Source organism: Gossypium arboreum, chromosome 6 (assembly GCF_025698485.1).
Source record: "Gossypium arboreum isolate Shixiya-1 chromosome 6, ASM2569848v2, whole genome shotgun sequence".
NCBI lineage: Eukaryota > Viridiplantae > Streptophyta > Magnoliopsida > Malvales > Malvaceae > Gossypium > Gossypium arboreum.
In genome coordinates, this window is record NC_069075.1 from 142,390,793 (window position 1) to 142,407,249 (window position 16,457).

The 16,457-nt window shown below is 30.2% G+C and overlaps 2 protein-coding genes across 3 annotated transcripts; both read right to left on the reverse strand.

Annotated features, from left to right (window-relative positions):
• Window positions 1–747: 747 nt before the first annotated feature.
• LOC108481818 (J domain-containing protein required for chloroplast accumulation response 1-like) lies at window positions 748–8,416 on the reverse strand. Of its 2 annotated transcripts, none has more exons than XM_053029477.1 (8): window positions 7,937–8,416; window positions 6,557–6,939; window positions 5,054–5,380; window positions 4,233–4,294; window positions 3,700–3,765; window positions 3,025–3,102; window positions 2,027–2,203; window positions 748–1,041 (listed from the first exon to the last, which is right to left on the reverse strand). In XM_053029477.1, exons 1-8 carry the CDS (start codon window positions 8,356–8,358, stop codon window positions 1,003–1,005), a joined length of 1,554 nt encoding a protein of 517 aa, XP_052885437.1. In that variant the 5' UTR covers window positions 8,359–8,416; the 3' UTR covers window positions 748–1,002. The 2 variants fall into 2 exon arrangements, with proteins under 2 accessions (XP_052885437.1, XP_017640386.1); XM_017784897.2 differs by having other exon boundaries at window positions 5,012–5,380.
• A 2,305-nt stretch (window positions 8,417–10,721) lies between these two features.
• On the reverse strand, window positions 10,722–13,711 carry LOC108483648 (arabinosyltransferase RRA3-like). Its single transcript, XM_017787156.2, has 2 exons — window positions 13,328–13,711; window positions 10,722–12,073 (listed from the first exon to the last, which is right to left on the reverse strand). Exons 1-2 carry the CDS (start codon window positions 13,496–13,498, stop codon window positions 10,958–10,960), a joined length of 1,287 nt encoding a protein of 428 aa, XP_017642645.1. The 5' UTR covers window positions 13,499–13,711; the 3' UTR covers window positions 10,722–10,957.
• Between the last annotated feature and the right edge of the window lie 2,746 nt (window positions 13,712–16,457).

Here is a 16,457-nt window from a genome sequence, read left to right on the forward strand (position 1 = left end):
TTTTATTAGTTCCTGTACTTTGTGAAAGTTGTAATTTTAGTCTCTGTACTTTAATTTGATCAATTTTAATTTTTGTACTTTTTGAATTAGTTGATTTTAGTCCGATAGAAACAACTAAATTATTTTGGTTAAATTCAATTATTAGTCTTATACTATGCATACAGTTATAGATTTAATCTATATTCTTTAATTAGATCATTCTAAGTACCTATATTTTTTGAATTTTAAAATTTCGACCTTGACACAAATGACAGTTGTTAATCAATTAACTGAATTTTTAGTGAGTAATATGTGAAAATAACAAGCTGACATTGTATTACACATATGCAGGGGAGAATTTAGAGGGGCGAGCAGGGGTCTTGGCCCCCTCAAATGGAAAATTGTCTTTTAGTCACCTAATAAATTACAAAATTAAAAGTTATCATGTGGTAAAATCGTACTTTAACTCCTCAAAATGAAAATATTTATATTTAGTCCCTTCAAAAGCGATGAAATCATAAGTTAATACAAGATAAAATTGCACTTTAACCTCACAAAAAAGTTATAATTCAATTCCTCCCCTTTAAAAAAAATTCCTGAATTCGTCATTGCAAATATGATAATATGTTTGATACATCAGAATTCGAAAATAACAAAACTTAACTTAATGAATTTACAATCATCATTTGGTGAAAATAGAATTTTAAAATTTGAAAAATACAGGAACTAAAAATGATCAAAATTAAAATATAAGGATTAAATCCATAATTTTTGTAAAATACAAAGACTAATATTAGAATTTAAAGTAATCTTTATTAGGGTTTATATATGTATACATATATATATATATAAATTCCAAACATAGTTGTGGGACAAGAATTCAAGTATATTTAAGTTAGATAATCTACACTTAAAGTAAAACAATCTACAAAGAATAAAAAATTATGTCTTAACCCCAACATTGAGCACCTAATTTTGCATCCTTTTGTCGGCAGATGAAACGTCGCCGTCACAAGTGAAAAATCACAATGAACCCATTGAGTTGAAATGAGCCCATGCATCCTGAAATTCCAAAGAATAATTCAAATTTGAAACTAACTTGAATGACAAGACTGGAATTAACCAAAACTTAAAATGACTTTACCCAAAATTCACATAGCTAAATGATTTGAACCCGAAAAGATACAAAACATGAACTAATCCAAAAATTTTAAAATCTGAATTTCTCATGTATTTATAATATATTATAATTTTCAAATTGGTCCTTATATTTTTGGTCAAAAATGGTAGCTAATTTTTAATTTTATCACAATTTATTCTTAAAACTATGTTAACCAATAAGAATAAACATGACACGTGATATATTCTTATTAATATTATACATTTTTTAACTAAAATAAAATGAAACTGATAATTTAGAGACAATTTCTCAATAAAAAATATTTTAAGAATCAATATGAAAATGAGATATAATTTAGAAGAAAAAGCAAGGGCTGGCCTAAGAAGAGCTAACAATTGACAAATCTATATGCCATTGTCCTAATAGGAAGACATGTTGGTCAGCAACATTGTATGAAATTTCAACTTGTCTTAGTTGGACATTGTTTGTAGTACAATAATAGATCATATTAGACAAATTTGGTAGGCCAGCAACTGTACCATAGCCAAATTCCAAAGCTTTACTTCTCTTGATACAAATTTAATTCAGATTAAATCGAATATAACAAATTAATAATATAAATAAAAAATTAATTTTAATCTAAAACAGTTTAAATTTAAAATGATTAAAATTTGAAATGATTTAGATAAAAAATTTAAAATGACCAAAACTTGATATTATATAATGCGAAAAACTTAATTTTTAAACTTAAATGATTCGTTGAAAGAAACCGAACATTAAAACTTTCAAACTTAAAGTAACCCAAAAATTATAAAATTCTGAATTAATCATACACTGATAAATCTAATCCAAATTTAACCTGACCTGTCTATTTGACAATTGTATCGATACGTGGATAAATATTTGTATAGGAAATCATAATATTACCTGTAGAACATCAAAGACAATTTGTGCAATGTATTTTTGATCTGAGGCAGCACCTTTTTGTTGTAGTTTATCTGGATGTAGACACAATAGAGCTTTTTGATATGATCTTTTCACTGCAGGTCCTTCAATTATGTCCATGAGAGGCACTGGCTTCCAACCACTATTAGGCCAAAGAATCTGTGGGTTTGCAATGCAACCATTGTTAGTCTTTCAAAGGCAAAAGGCAAGTTCTTTAGATTTGCCTCAAATTTAGAATATGATCTATACCGGAAATGATCAAAAATTTTGAACGATTCGAATAAATAAAACTCGAAATAACTTGAAATAACTTAAAATTTCTTAAACGTAAAATGATCTTAAAAAAATCCTAGAAGCAAACTTGAATGACCTTAACCCAAAAGTACTCAACCTTGAATAGCATAAATCTGAAACAACTTGAATTTGAAATGATCAAGATCTAAAACTTGTCTAAACTCACAATGACTTGAACCCAAAATAGCCTGAAAATTTTTAAATTTTGATTTTAGCTGGCCTAAATTGACCTATTGTAAAACCAACCTGACTCGCCTAATTGACAAAGCTTGTGTTCCCTTAAGAATGATTGTCCTTTATCAACTATATTATTGAGTATTTCTTTTAATTTGCTTCATACGGTACGTAATATTCCTTTGGGACAATACTTTTATTTGTATCCAAAAATCTAATCCAATTAATTTGAATATGATCCAATTTCATTTGACTGTAAAAGGTAATATTCCTATCCGATCAATCAAAACCTAAAATAACCGGAACTCAAAATGGTCTAAACACGTAACTTAAAATATCTTGAAAATAGAACCTAATATGAACTGACCCTAACTCCAAAATAGCTTAAATGCAAGAAAACCTGAACTTAAAATAACCCAAAAATTTTATAATCTAAATTGATACAATCTACAACCGACCCGACGCGGCCAATTGAGCGAATAATAACTGAAGTTGGATCCATTGATACTTACATATTGCAAGGTTGACAACAGTGAACGGATGTTTCCTTGTTTCCCATTTGACCATTGCTGTATTTTAGCATCAATGGCCTGCATTAAATAATGTAAGAGGCTGAAAAGTGTTAAGCAAAATGGGAGTTCTTTTTATATAATTATTATAAGGAATAATATAATTTTTTGCTTTTGAATTTGACAATTAGATCTATTTTAGCATTTGTATTTTTTTTTGTCCTTGAACTTGATAACTAGATCCCTTTTGGTCCCTAAACTTGGATTTTATTAAGATTTGATGATGTGATTGATGTTACTGGAACATGATCAGATAGATCAAGAATTGATCGATATATCATTCTAAATAAAGAGGATGAACCAATTGACTCGAAAATTGTTTGAAATTAAAAACAGCACAAAAATCGATAGTTAAACAAATTGAATTAGTTTAATAAAAAAATTAATTTTTTTTTTAAATTTTAAAGTTGAACCAGTTGAACTGGTTGAATAAGGAATCGATGGTATGATCTGTTCAACCACTAATTAGATTATTAAAACATTGAATGTAACACTGTGGGTTGTACTACATCATTAAACTTTTATATTTTTTATGTTTAGGGACCAAAATAGATCTAGTTGTCAAGTTCAAGGGCCCAAAATTATATTATTCTTAATTATAACAGCATTTTACATTACCTTGATTTCTTCCGGATCAATACCAAAATCTGGGAAAATTTTCTCTTCTGGTGTTAGGTCTTCAATCTGTTCTTAAACCAAAATAGGCATCTCATTAGGGTTCAACCAAAATCATAATATAAAAAAGAAAACCTACATGCTTTAATGGCTAATTAGATTCATCAATTGAACAGTTCGAATCGGTTTTAAGAGTTGCATCAATCTGGATGGGGTTTATTAAGGTTTTAGAGTTTTCATGTCATTTCAGTTTTTGTATATTTTGGATCGAATTAATTTTAAATTCAGATCATTTCGATTATAAATTATTTTGGGTTCGATTCATTTGAATTTGAAGTTTGGGTTTCTTTGTTAGATTGTTTCAGTTTTAGGTTATTTTAAATTTTTCTATTTTGGTGATTTCAAGTTTGAATTAATCGGGTTCAAATTAATTTAAATCCAAATTGAATAAGTTTGAGTTATTAAGTTTTTAAGATTAAATTAAGTTGGATCGAAATTATATTAAATATTGCTATGGAAATGGATAGGTGACATACCGAAAAGTTGTCCTCGGATGATTTTGCTGGATCTTCGATAACAGTGTTGAAGCCATTAGAAACTGATGCCAATACAGTAAGTAGATAATTAAATTCCAAAATTGATAATCGAATCAATTTCACCACTGATTTTCAATTCAATTAATTGGTTTGGTTTAAGCTTTATATTATTAAAAAGAATTAAATAAGATGAAATTAAAATATTTATTGTTTAAAAATAATAAAAATTAAATTTTTATTTATAATTTAATTTCAAATAAAATATTTTATTTACAAAACCATAAATTTTTTTCAAAATATAGCTTTATTTGATTCTTTCTGCTAAACTGTAGTAGAGGTTACTCAATTATAACATCTTTTTTTTTCTTTTTTTACTTTTTGGTGACCCAACTATAAAAAATTATAAATTGGTCATCCAATTATTAATATTTTTTTTATCACCTAACTATGAAATGTTACAAAATGGTCAGCCAACTATTCAAATTTGTATTCTTTGGTCACTAGCTGGCTAATTTAAAGTTGAAAACATCAAAAAATTCACGATAGTTGAGTGACCAAAAAAGACAAAATTAAAGACTTGAGTGATCGTTTTGTAACTTTTATAATTGGGTCACTACTAATGTAGTTTACCCATTTTTATTAATAGTATAAGAACTAAATTGTTTCATTTAATTGCAAGATTAACTTGATTTGGTCCCTATAATAGAGGGATCTGCCAACCAAATTCACCTTTCCAAAACCAACATGCATAAAGTAGTAGAAGAATCAGATAAACTGACCATGATCTATTAATGAACCATTGTTGTTCATTTGTGCTTCACCTTTACTCATATGATCTGCAATGGGAACTTGGGAAGATGGTTTCTTCTCTTCCGTTGTAGGCATATGAATTTTCACTTCATTTTCATTCATTTGAAGATGATTTGGTTCGTTCTCTGGCTTTGGTGAAGCATCTTGGTTGAAAATTTCGATGAATTCTTTGACCTTTCCTCTAACTTTGCTTTTCCCATTATCCCATGAGTTCCTAGGAGAACCTTTTGCTCTTGTTGTAATGGCTTCTATATTGCTGGAACTGACCCTTTTTGTAGTATTTGGTTTCTTGATGTTTTCATCATCTAGAATTTCATGCAATATCTTGGTCATCTCATCTGCATTATGTACGAAAACAGTATGAAAAATCAATTCTAACTCAAATTTGAATTCAAATGTGATTCTATTCAGTTTGATCATAAAATATTAAAAACTTAAATTAAATAACCAGAACTCAAAATAATCTGAACTAGAAATAATCAGAACCTAGAATGATTCAAATCTAAACGAATTAAACCCAAAATTTTGAAAAAAATCCATATTAGGACTCTAACAGTATAAGAAAGAGCACATAACCACCAAAATGCATCATATGGGTATAATTAGGGATTTCAATTTAAACTTGAAAATTCTATTTAATTAATTTAAATTCGAATTTGTTTCAATTCAATTCGATAAAAAAATTTAAATAATTCAAATTCGTTGAATCCAAAATAAAAATTATTTAAATCCAGAATAACCCAAAACAAAATGACATAAACTATAAAAAAAAAAAGTCTATAATTTTAACTAGCTGAACCCAAAATAAAATAAATCTATAATCACCTAAGCCAAAATGATTAAGATAAGAGTAAATTATACTAAAAGTCATTAAATTATTAATAAGTTTTGGTTACTTTGTTTAAAAAATTACAAAATAGCTACTAAATTATTTAAAAGTTTTCATTTAAGTATCTGAACTGTTTGAAAATTTTTATTTAAATCACTGGGCTGTTAATTTTTTTTAAAAGTCCGACTAACAAGTTTCAAGTAATGATACGATGATCAGTATGGTAGGTTAGTACCGATCAACAAGTAGAAGAATATATCTTAGATCCAAGTCGATTTGAAGACAAGTACTGGAGATCAAAGAAAAAATATTTAGATTTTGGTTTGTAGATTTGTGACATTCAGAGTTGTTTCGCGAAAAAAATTGAACTGTAGAAAGAAGGGAAATAAGAACTTTTGATTGGCACAGGCAGTGCGAACAGAGAAGCCTACGCAACAATGATTTTAATGGTCCAATGACTTAAATAAAAACTTTCAAATAGTTTAATAATTATTTTATAATTTTTTAAAATTTAGTGACCAAAACATAAACTTACTAATAATTTAGTAAGATTTATTGTAATTTACTATTAAAACAAATAAAATCGAAATAATTTGAATAAGTTAATCATAATGTCAAATCCAAACTTAAAAAACTTAAATGATCCGAATCCAAAATTCTGAAAAGAATTTAAGTTCATCCGTACCTTGTTGGTCTTCATGTAAAAGCAATTCGAGAGTTTTAAGCTGAGGCCGAGAAAGGGATCGATCCTCTTCCTTAATAGATCGAACTCTTTCTCCGTCTCCATTCCTCGAATCTATTCTAAAAGATTTAGCATTAGCCGATGTTCTATCACCGGAGACGAACTCATTATCCAATCTGCTATTGCATGTCACCCATCCCTTTAAACTTGAGCATCTCTGCAATTTGTCGCCATTGTTGGAGATCTTAGAACCATTTGAATCTTCGACTGAATTGCTTTTTGTTTCATGATCGTGCTTGGTAGCGTAATAGCTTAAGCTATTTGAAGCTTTAACCTTGTTCTGTGGAGAGCCAGATGCTGGGAGGTCAATTCCTTTGTTCAAAAGGCTGGGGAAAATCAAAATGGCAGCAAAAAAAGTAAGCCATGGGAGTAAATAGAGCACGAGCTTCATGTCAAATTTTGTTCAAAAATAGTAAAAGGTTAATTTTGATTTTGGTCACTCTAATATGGTCAAATTTATAATTTAATCCTTGTAAATTTGTTTAAAAAATAAGGTTAAAATATGTCATAAATCCCTGTACGCTTTCAAATTTTGGAATTTAGTTCATATGCTTTCATTTCTAGGAATTTAGTCCCCTCGATTTTGTCCTTGGTCAAATGGTACAATTGCTATTTTAGGCCCTCTAAAATATAAAAAATTAAATTTAAATATTTTTAGCTTTGGCCTATGGTAGTAAGCAATGAAGTAGCAAAAGGTTCAGCTATGGATAATCATAATTTTTTAATTTCTATTCTAAAAATCATCTAAACACAATGGTTGGAGTCGGTTTTAGATTTTTCGATTTTTTTTTCTCCACCCTAAGCATGGGCAACATTAGAAGGGACAAGCAGGACCTGACCCTAAAATAAATAATTTATATTTTAACTTCACTAAAATTTAAAAATTTAAAAATTAATACATAATAAAATTACATTTTAACCCTTTTAAAATGATAAAATTATGATTTAATTTTTCTAAAAATCATAAAATTTTAAGCTTGTAATAAAAAAAATGACATTTCAACTCTCCTAAAAAAAATTAATTTAATTTTGATCCTCAACAAAAATTTCCTAGCTTCTAAGGGTGAATTTAGGGGCAGGTAAAGAACTTGGCCCCCAAATGAAAGTCATGTAATTTAGTCCCTTTATGAATGATGAAAATGTAAGTTAATATATGGTGAAATTGTACTTTGGTCCTCTAAAAATGAAAAAAATTATATTTGAGCTGTTAAAATTTTAGAATTCACTAATTTTTTTTTTGTGTTCGCCCCTGCTAGCTTCACGCCTGGCGCTAAGCAATATAACAAAATGAAAGCCGAAAAAAGAAAAAGGTGAGAACCGAACCTGAACCGACTAGGCAATGAAGTAGCAAAAGGCTCCGCCATGGATGGTGGTGCAAAAGGATCCTTCATTTCATATTTCCTCGGCGAAGAACTCAAACACCGATCATTATTGCCACCAAAAATATCATTAAAGAAATCAGCATTCGAGTGCCTCCGCTGGTTCATCCCTTCTTCACCGCCGAACACTGGTTTTTCACTTGAACCGGACAACCATGGATTCTTCGACGATGCAGAAAAAGATATTTCATCACTTGAACCGAATGAAGATGATGATGAAGATGATGAATCCCTGTTTTCACTAAAACGACGTCGTGTCTCGTGCATCGACGATCTCCTCCTCGGCGGACCGCCGAAGACGTCATTAAAGTCTATATCTGAGCTTAAAGCAACACCGTTTTGTTCTTTATGTGAAAATCTTTGCATCTTCAAATGCTTTACAAACTGTCAAATTTTGCAGAGGAAAACTGATGAAACGAATGAAAATTGTTTTATAAGGGCCAAAAAAGGGAAAAGGTTTAAATATGCTCTAGTATTTGTACTTTTTAGACTTTTGAAATTTAGTCCTTTGGCTTGTATAATTTGAAAATTGAAGTTCAATTAATAACACTATATTATGGTATGCGGTGGATGTAAATGAGACATTGGTGGTCACAAATTATTTGGGTTCTGCTCGGAGAATACTCAAATTTAATTCAGTAATTATTAACTCGGGCTTGAGCTTGAATAACTAGAGTTATTGATCGAGCCGATTTCAAGCTTAGTAATACTTGGCTTATGAGTCTTATTGAGATTTTCATTTTTAATATATATTTTGAATACTTTATATTATTAAATTCAATTTTTGCCCTTAATATATATTATTAATCTTAAGCTTAGTTATCGAGCCAAGCTCAGGCTTGAGCTTGGGTATGTACGAGCTTAATCGAGCTTGAGTACAAAAATTAATAAACAAATTTAATTGAGATCGATCTCAAGCACCTCGATTATATACTCGAGTCGGGTTCTAACTTAAAAATAGATGTTCGATTGAGATTGAACTAAGTATAGAGCTCCAAATTTCAAGTAGAATTCAAGCTCAAGCTTGCCAATGTTTAGGCTCAACTCAGCTCGATTTCACCCCTAAATTGGCACACCCACAATATAATATATTTATAAAAAATCGACAAAAAACAAATGAAACTTTGGTTCAAATAACTCTAGTATCGTTGAGATATTAAAGAACACAATGTTTTCAATAATTTCTCAATTGAGTTATTAGTAATTTTCCAATTGAATTGAAACCAGGTGACATAAACTCTGTCAAACGCTTAAAAGAACAGTATAGATACATTCAAATTAATAGTGTTATTAATTAGACTTTAATTTCCAAACCAAGCAAATAGAATGGATTAAATTTCAAAAGTCCAAAAAGTAAAGGGAATGAGGCCAAATTAGACCCAAAAAAGGACAAAGTGGGGGGTTAACTGTTTGTCCGAAGATTTGAAGCCACAAAGGCTTTAATGTGATTTTGTCACTTTGTTTATAGATAAGAGTAGAAAAATGCCAAAAATTGAAGGGTTTATTCTGTTATTAAGTGGAGACAATTTTAATAAAATCTCATGGCAGCCATTAATTCATGAATTTTTGTGGTACGATGTTTTGTCTCACTTCGTTTTCTGCAAATCTGGCCTGTTATTATGATTTTCCTCTTCTAGTCCTCGAATCTGTTTTTTTTTTTTTCTCTTCAAGAAGGAATAGAATGGTGACTTAACATTAGAGCTTATCCAATTAGGGGCCCAATCTTTTTTTTAATTGGTTTAGTTTATTTTTATATATAATCCTTTTAACTGTAATCAATCGATCAGTCAACTTAATCAATCCATTGACGAATTTTAGTTTTAATTGGCCTAACTAGGGGTGAATCCAAAAAAAAATTTAGGTGAAAATTTTAAGATGTAAAATATAGATTTTATTATGTATTAATTTATTGTTTTTGAAAGGACTAAATAGAATTTTTTTATTTTTAGAGGGGTCAAAGCATATTTCTCTCTTATATTAATTTATAATTTCATCATTTACTAAAGGCTAGAATTGCAATTTTCCAATTTTGGGTCCCTTGTATCCACCCTGAACCTTACCAAATCGCCAAATCGGCTTAACTTTGTTTGGATTGATCGATTAAATCGGCTAATCGATTTTTCTTTCTTGTTTTCTTCTAAGATAGGTTTAAAATAAATTAAAAATAAGATTATTAAATCAATTAATTTGGTCTGTTCGGTTATAAATACCCAAAATTCATTTTTAGATTACATTTGAGAGAAAAGGATAGATGTGTAATCAAGTTGAATCGAACTCAAATAGCGACAATGTCAAGCTCAATTTGATTAGAAATTTGAACACAATCAAACATCAATTTCTAAGCTTGAACTCGACTCGAGACTTCATTAACCTACCCAAGTTCGATTAGTAAGTGCAAATATATTTCATAATATAAAAATATATTAAAATGAAAAGTTCAATAAGACTAATGAGCCATATGAACAAAGTATCATAATGCTCGAATTCAACTTGATTGATAGCTCAAGTTCAAGCTCAACTTGATAATTACTGAGTCCAAATTAAGTTTTAGTCAATTTATTTGGTTCTTGATATATGAAAACGGAATCGACCGAATGAATACCGAAACAAACAGAGTCTAGAGAAAAATAAAAAAATTAAACAGGCAATACAATATGCAGACAAGACAATGCAGCAAACAATTATAATGAAAAGAAAAGAAAAGAAAACAACCAAAACCTTAGTATGCATTATATAGCACAAGTGTACTAATTAAACCGCTTGTAAAGTTTGACAAAAAAAGTTACAGCAAGTAGTACAAAGCTTTAAGTTAAAAAGAAAGTGAGTAAAGAAAGATATTCAGACACTCTTCCAGTAAGATAATATCAGAATTACATACCCATAATCATGTGGAACGAGCGAGAACCGGAGAGTCCATCCATCATCCGTAGGTCGAGATGAGATCCTTGATGGTGTTGTTGCTATCTCACTCAGAGCCATCTGGGTATGGATCCAATGCATCTTGCTTGCCGTTAACGAAGAATTCTACCACTGCTTTCATTCTTCGAAGCTTATCTGGGTGGTAATTTACGTGAACGATTACGGGTTTTAACTTCTTGAGTTTAGCATCTTTCCTTACTGTTTTAAATAGGACCTTGCTGTTCATGAACATGTAGAAATCCATGGTTCTCTTAGCAGCGTGTAGTCCATCGTAGCCCGGATGTGATGGGAAAAAGAGTTCCTCATTAAAAACGGCTTGGTCCCATGAGTTCGGTTGTTTAGCTAGCCGATCAGCTACACGGTCCAAAAGCTCGATTGAAGGGATTGTAGGTCTTATAAAGAAGAAACCAGAGTTGTATACCCAAATTCTCATTGTATGAGCATAACGTGCCCAACCCATTGCAGGTTCATCGAAGACATCGTTATATCCATAAGCAGTCATATTGTTGTGACCATCAGTCATGGACTCTACGTCAGAATCCCGGTAAAGATGGTTGAATGGGTTTTGTAAGTATATTATATCAACATCCGAGAGAAGGACGCTGTAACCCAGTTGCAAAAACTCCCTTAAAATCCGGAACTTCAATCCAGAGACAGCATGATTGCCTCCTGATCTCCCAACGGCATCAATACCCGCATCTGGATCCCTCTTGTACACCGGGACATCATTCGATTTGCAGAACTCTTCAATGTGGTCATCTAAAGCTATAACTAGGTAATTAGGTATACCGACTCTCTTGATGCTAGAAAACCAAACCTCCAACATCTCTTTCACATTCGAATTGGCGAGTGCAACTATAAGCTCTTTCTGAACAGCTACTTTCTCCAAGATCTTAGCCAACCTTGGGTTCACGGAATCGTCGGGAACAACAGTCGGGTTAGTTCGTAAAGCTTTGACAGTACCGAAAGGTCCAGCTTTATGCTGCTCACCCAACACCAAAAACTGCTTCTGAGCTTGATCTTTTCCTTGTTCGGCCAGTTGTAGCCTTTCCGTCAAATCCCTGACTTGCTTCTTTAATTCGGAGTTCTTCTCTGATAGGGATACGATTTCAGACTTCAGCATCTTACTCCGCTCCGAGGATTCACATGACGAAGAACCAATCTGAAAAATAGCCAGGACAAAGAAAAAAGGCAAAACCATACCCCCATCAAACAATTAATAAAAATGAAAAAAACATGAGTAAACTTTCAATGTTCGGACATCCCATTAAGAATAAGGGGGTTAAGGTGTGTTCAAGGATCAAACCGGGACCTGATGTCATCCAAGATTCCATTCAACAGAAGTATTTTCCATTACAACACGGGCTTGGTTGACACAAATGCATACTATAAACTTATATCTCAAAGCTAGCAATTCGCATTAGACATTTTTATGTAACAAAAGGTTGGCCAAACTAAGCTCAATCAAGAGAAAAATATCCAAAAAAAAAAAAAAAAAAAAACCAAGGCTAAAGCCTAAAGGATATTAGGCTTACCATAACCAATGGAAATGTAAGACATCAACTATGTTCCAAGATTTTATCACTACCATTACATAGTTTTAGTTTGTCCTAAGCTATGATGCTCGAACTCTTCATTTTTCTTGAAGTATCTGTGCCTGACACTCATGTCCAACACTGTAATACGGAGATACAACCTCTAAACTCGTGTCCGACACTACTAGTATTGGACAACTACACCCAAATCCGAGAAATACAGGTGCTAAGTAAATTTCCAAATAAGAGAACACGATTTTATCACTACTGCTAAGCTATGATAGTCGGACTCTTCATTTTTCTTGAAGTATCTGTGTCTGACCCTCATGTCAGACACACAAATACAGAGATACAACCTCTAAACTCATGTCAGACACTACCAGTATTGGACAACTACACCCAAATCGGAGTAACATAGGTGCTAAGTAAAATTCCAACTAAGAGATCAAGATTTTATCACTTCCATTACCTAGTTTTAGTTCATGCTAAGCTATGATGCTCAGACTCTTCATTTTTCTTGAAGTACCTATGTTCGACATACGGATATAGCGATATGACCTCTAAACTCGTGTCCGACACTACTGTATTGGACACCTATACCCAAGTCCGATCAACATAGATGCTAAGTAAAATTCCTACTAAGAGATCAAGTTAATTCAAATCATTTGGTTTTTCATTGAAAACCCAGATCTTAAAATCAAATCCTTTTTCCCACTCTAGAACGAGTCAACACAGTTAAGAACACTCATTGATCCGAAAGTCAACTCAGCCCCATTCATACACTAACTCATTAACCATCTAAACAACAAACATTAATCGATAAAATTCCAAGAAAATGAACAATTTAAAACGGAATTTAAAAGGGAGGGTTTATCAAAAACCTGGAAATTCGTTTTCCCGATTCGACGATTTTGAACTGAGGCAGCGGGATTGAAGAGGCCGTAAGGGAAAAGGAAAGCGATGACACAGCCGAGGAGAACGCCGATCACAATGGCTACGACGATTCGGGATCCACGAAACGATGCCGTTTTGTCCCTACGACCAACCGCCATTAGTCCCAATACTGAAACAAGAACGGCGAAAACAGAGAGATGAAGAAGAAAAATGGGTCTTTGCTTAAAATCTACAGCAAAGTTGACGAATTTAAGCTACTATTTTTCTGGGTTTTATTTTTAATTTTTTGGGGGATTTATTTAATTTTTATTCAGAGAGATACACAAATAAGCTTAGTCGTTGCTGAGAAGTTGATTTTTTTTTTAAATATATATATTTTTTGGTTTTTTAGCAAAGAACATTGAGGAGTTTAGATTTGGTGCTTTCGCGACCATTGTAAAAGATGGAATTTAGATCCTCGATCTTTGATAAAACTTAAAATTGTTAGTTACAAGGAAATGATCGGACGGCTACAAATGATTAGTTGACTTTTGTACTGTATTAGCGTGCTGAGCGGGATTGGATTATCTTAGATCCAAAATTTCCAAATAAACAAATTGGCTAAAATATTAATACGATATTTAAAAATTAATATTAATTTATTATTTACAATTTGGATTATTTTACCTTCAACCAAAATTCTAATCTGATGCCTGAATTTTGCTCTGACATTGTTGATATAATACTATAGTATTGGCTGATTGACTCTTAGTTCAATAAGTATTATTGTCAATGTAGGACGTGAGTTTCAGTGTGTTGAAGTGTATTATCTTTCTATTTATGAGTTAAAAATGGATGATGTATAATTCTAAGCATTATGTCAAAAAGAGTAAATATGATCCGATACTATAATTAGATTATTCAAAAAATATAATATTAAAAATTAAGTTTTATAATTAAATTTAAATACAAATATTTTTATTATTTGGATCATATCAGTCCAAAATGAATAAAAGTTTGGCCAAGCTTGACTTAGTACAAACAACTCACTTGCCCAGTCAACAAGTTTATTTATAAAAAAAATATTAGTTAAAATATGTCTTTAAGTCCTTGTACTTTTTAAATTTAGAATTTAATTACTCTATTTTTAAAATTTAAAAAAATATTTTATTAAATTAAAGCTCAACGTAACATTATTTTTGTAGTAGCATGGCTACTAAATAAGTTTTTTATAATTTTAAAATATCACACAAATAAATTTAACGAAAAAAATTTACTTGAGTTAACAATTAAACTTGAATTTTGAATTCAAAAATAGATGGATTAAATTCATAAAAATAAAAGCATAATGACTAAATTTTAAATTTGAAAAGAGTAGAGAGACCGATGGAATATTTTAACCAAAGATATTAGAGCTTATTTAAATAAAATTATAAAATTCAAAAGCTTGTTTATTAGTTTATTCTAAGAAATTATCAGTTTATCTCTTTATTTTAGTAATGTTTTATTAGTAAATTGAACCCTGAATTATATTTTAATTTTCAGATTGCTTCATAAATTTTTTTCAGTAAGAAGTAGACCCTCAACTATAAATTTATCTCAATTTACCACAAAAATGATATCAACCAATAACAACATAACACATGGCACATTTTTATTGGACGTCATGGTTTTATTCCAAAATAAATATGATAAAAATTGATAGTTAAGGGATCATTTCTTATCAAAAAAACATTAAGGATTAATTTAAAAATTATAGTATAGTTTAAGGGCTAATTTACGAATAAAACCATGATAATAATAATTGCAAGTTAGGCCTATGCCTATTGCTAGATGGGACTTGTTCTATGACATTAATAAAGCAATAAAGAAACAAAGACTTACGACAGTTTTGTTTGTCTGGTTTTTCTTTAACAAAAAAAATTGCATTTAATAATATTTACAATATTAATGGTTGTGATTTGAACATGGAGAGCATCATCTCGCTTACTAACATTTATGAAAATTTTATATGAATTTTTATTTGAAAAATTCAATCATATTCGTATCAGATAGATACTCATATTTGATATTCGTATTTGAATTTAAGCGACATAAGTTCGAGATAAATTATTTGTAAAATTATGTTACCGAACTTGAATTTAATTTGGTTCATGTAAACATTTTTTGATAGAAGTGTGTAAGATATCGATTAAACCGAATTTATTCAATTAGTTATCAATTTTGAATATCTATATTGATAAATTGATTAAGCATTAAATTTAACTCAATATATTTACCTAACCACGATGAAAAAAAAAACTCAATTATACATATGTAGTGGTGTCTAGGGGTTGGGCCAAACACTAACAAAATTTTTAGGCCTACTTGATAGGTCCAGGCCCGACCTAAAAAATGGATCTAAAATTTTGCTCAAGCTTAACCCGGATAAAAATATTAATATTCTAATAATCGCCCCGCCCACCCATATTAAAAATTTTATATTATTTTATATAAAAATTAAAAAATATAATACGAAAAAACCTAAAAATATTAAAATAAACATTTCCCAACAAATTAAAAATAAATTAAAATTAAAATATTTATACTTAAATAATACTAAGATAGGTGCGATTTAACAAGCAAATGTCTCTACAATAATAACAAAATCAATAATAAAACAAAAGTTATACAATATCCAAACAATAATAACAAAATAGTAACAATATAATAGTGAAACAATAGGGAAACAATAGCCTATTTTCGAAATGAGTTAAAAAATCTTACTCGAGGCCTGACCCGTTTTCTAAATAGGCCTTATTTTTTACTGAAGCTCATTTTTGAACTTATATTTTTCTCGAACCCTCACTTTTTAAGTCAGTCCAGCCTATAAACAAATCTGTGAGCCAACTCAAATATAAAATAACTCAGCCAATTAAATTATCCAAATATAAAATAACTCAAACCAGGTATAATTAATTAATTAAATATAAAACATAGTGAAATATAAAATAACCCAATTAATTAATTTCGGTAAATAACTCAACCCAATTAAATTGCCCAGCCTACCCTACTCAATAGAACCCAACCCAACTTAGTTAATTAATTAATTAATTTTATAAATAGATATTGGAAAAGACAAAAAAAACATTTAACTCG

Bases quoted from the DNA above. Each gene is read 5' to 3' on its own strand.
- LOC108483648 (XM_017787156.2), bottom strand. From the start codon at position 13,498: ATGGCGGTTGGTCGTAGGGACAAAACGGCATCGTTTCGTGGATCCCGA. The intron at 12,074-13,327 runs GTTTTTGATAAA...GCTATTTTTCAG, and splicing joins TCGGGAAAACGAATTTCCAG to ATTGGTTCTTCGTCATGTGA.
- LOC108481818 (XM_017784897.2), bottom strand. From the start codon at position 8,358: ATGCAAAGATTTTCACATAAAGAACAAAACGGTGTTGCTTTAAGCTCA. The intron at 4,295-5,011 runs GTCAGTTTATCT...TATTGGCATCAG, and splicing joins TGGTTCATTAATAGATCATG to TTTCTAATGGCTTCAACACT. The intron at 3,766-4,232 runs GTATGTCACCTA...GTTTAAGAACAG, and splicing joins CATCCGAGGACAACTTTTCG to ATTGAAGACCTAACACCAGA.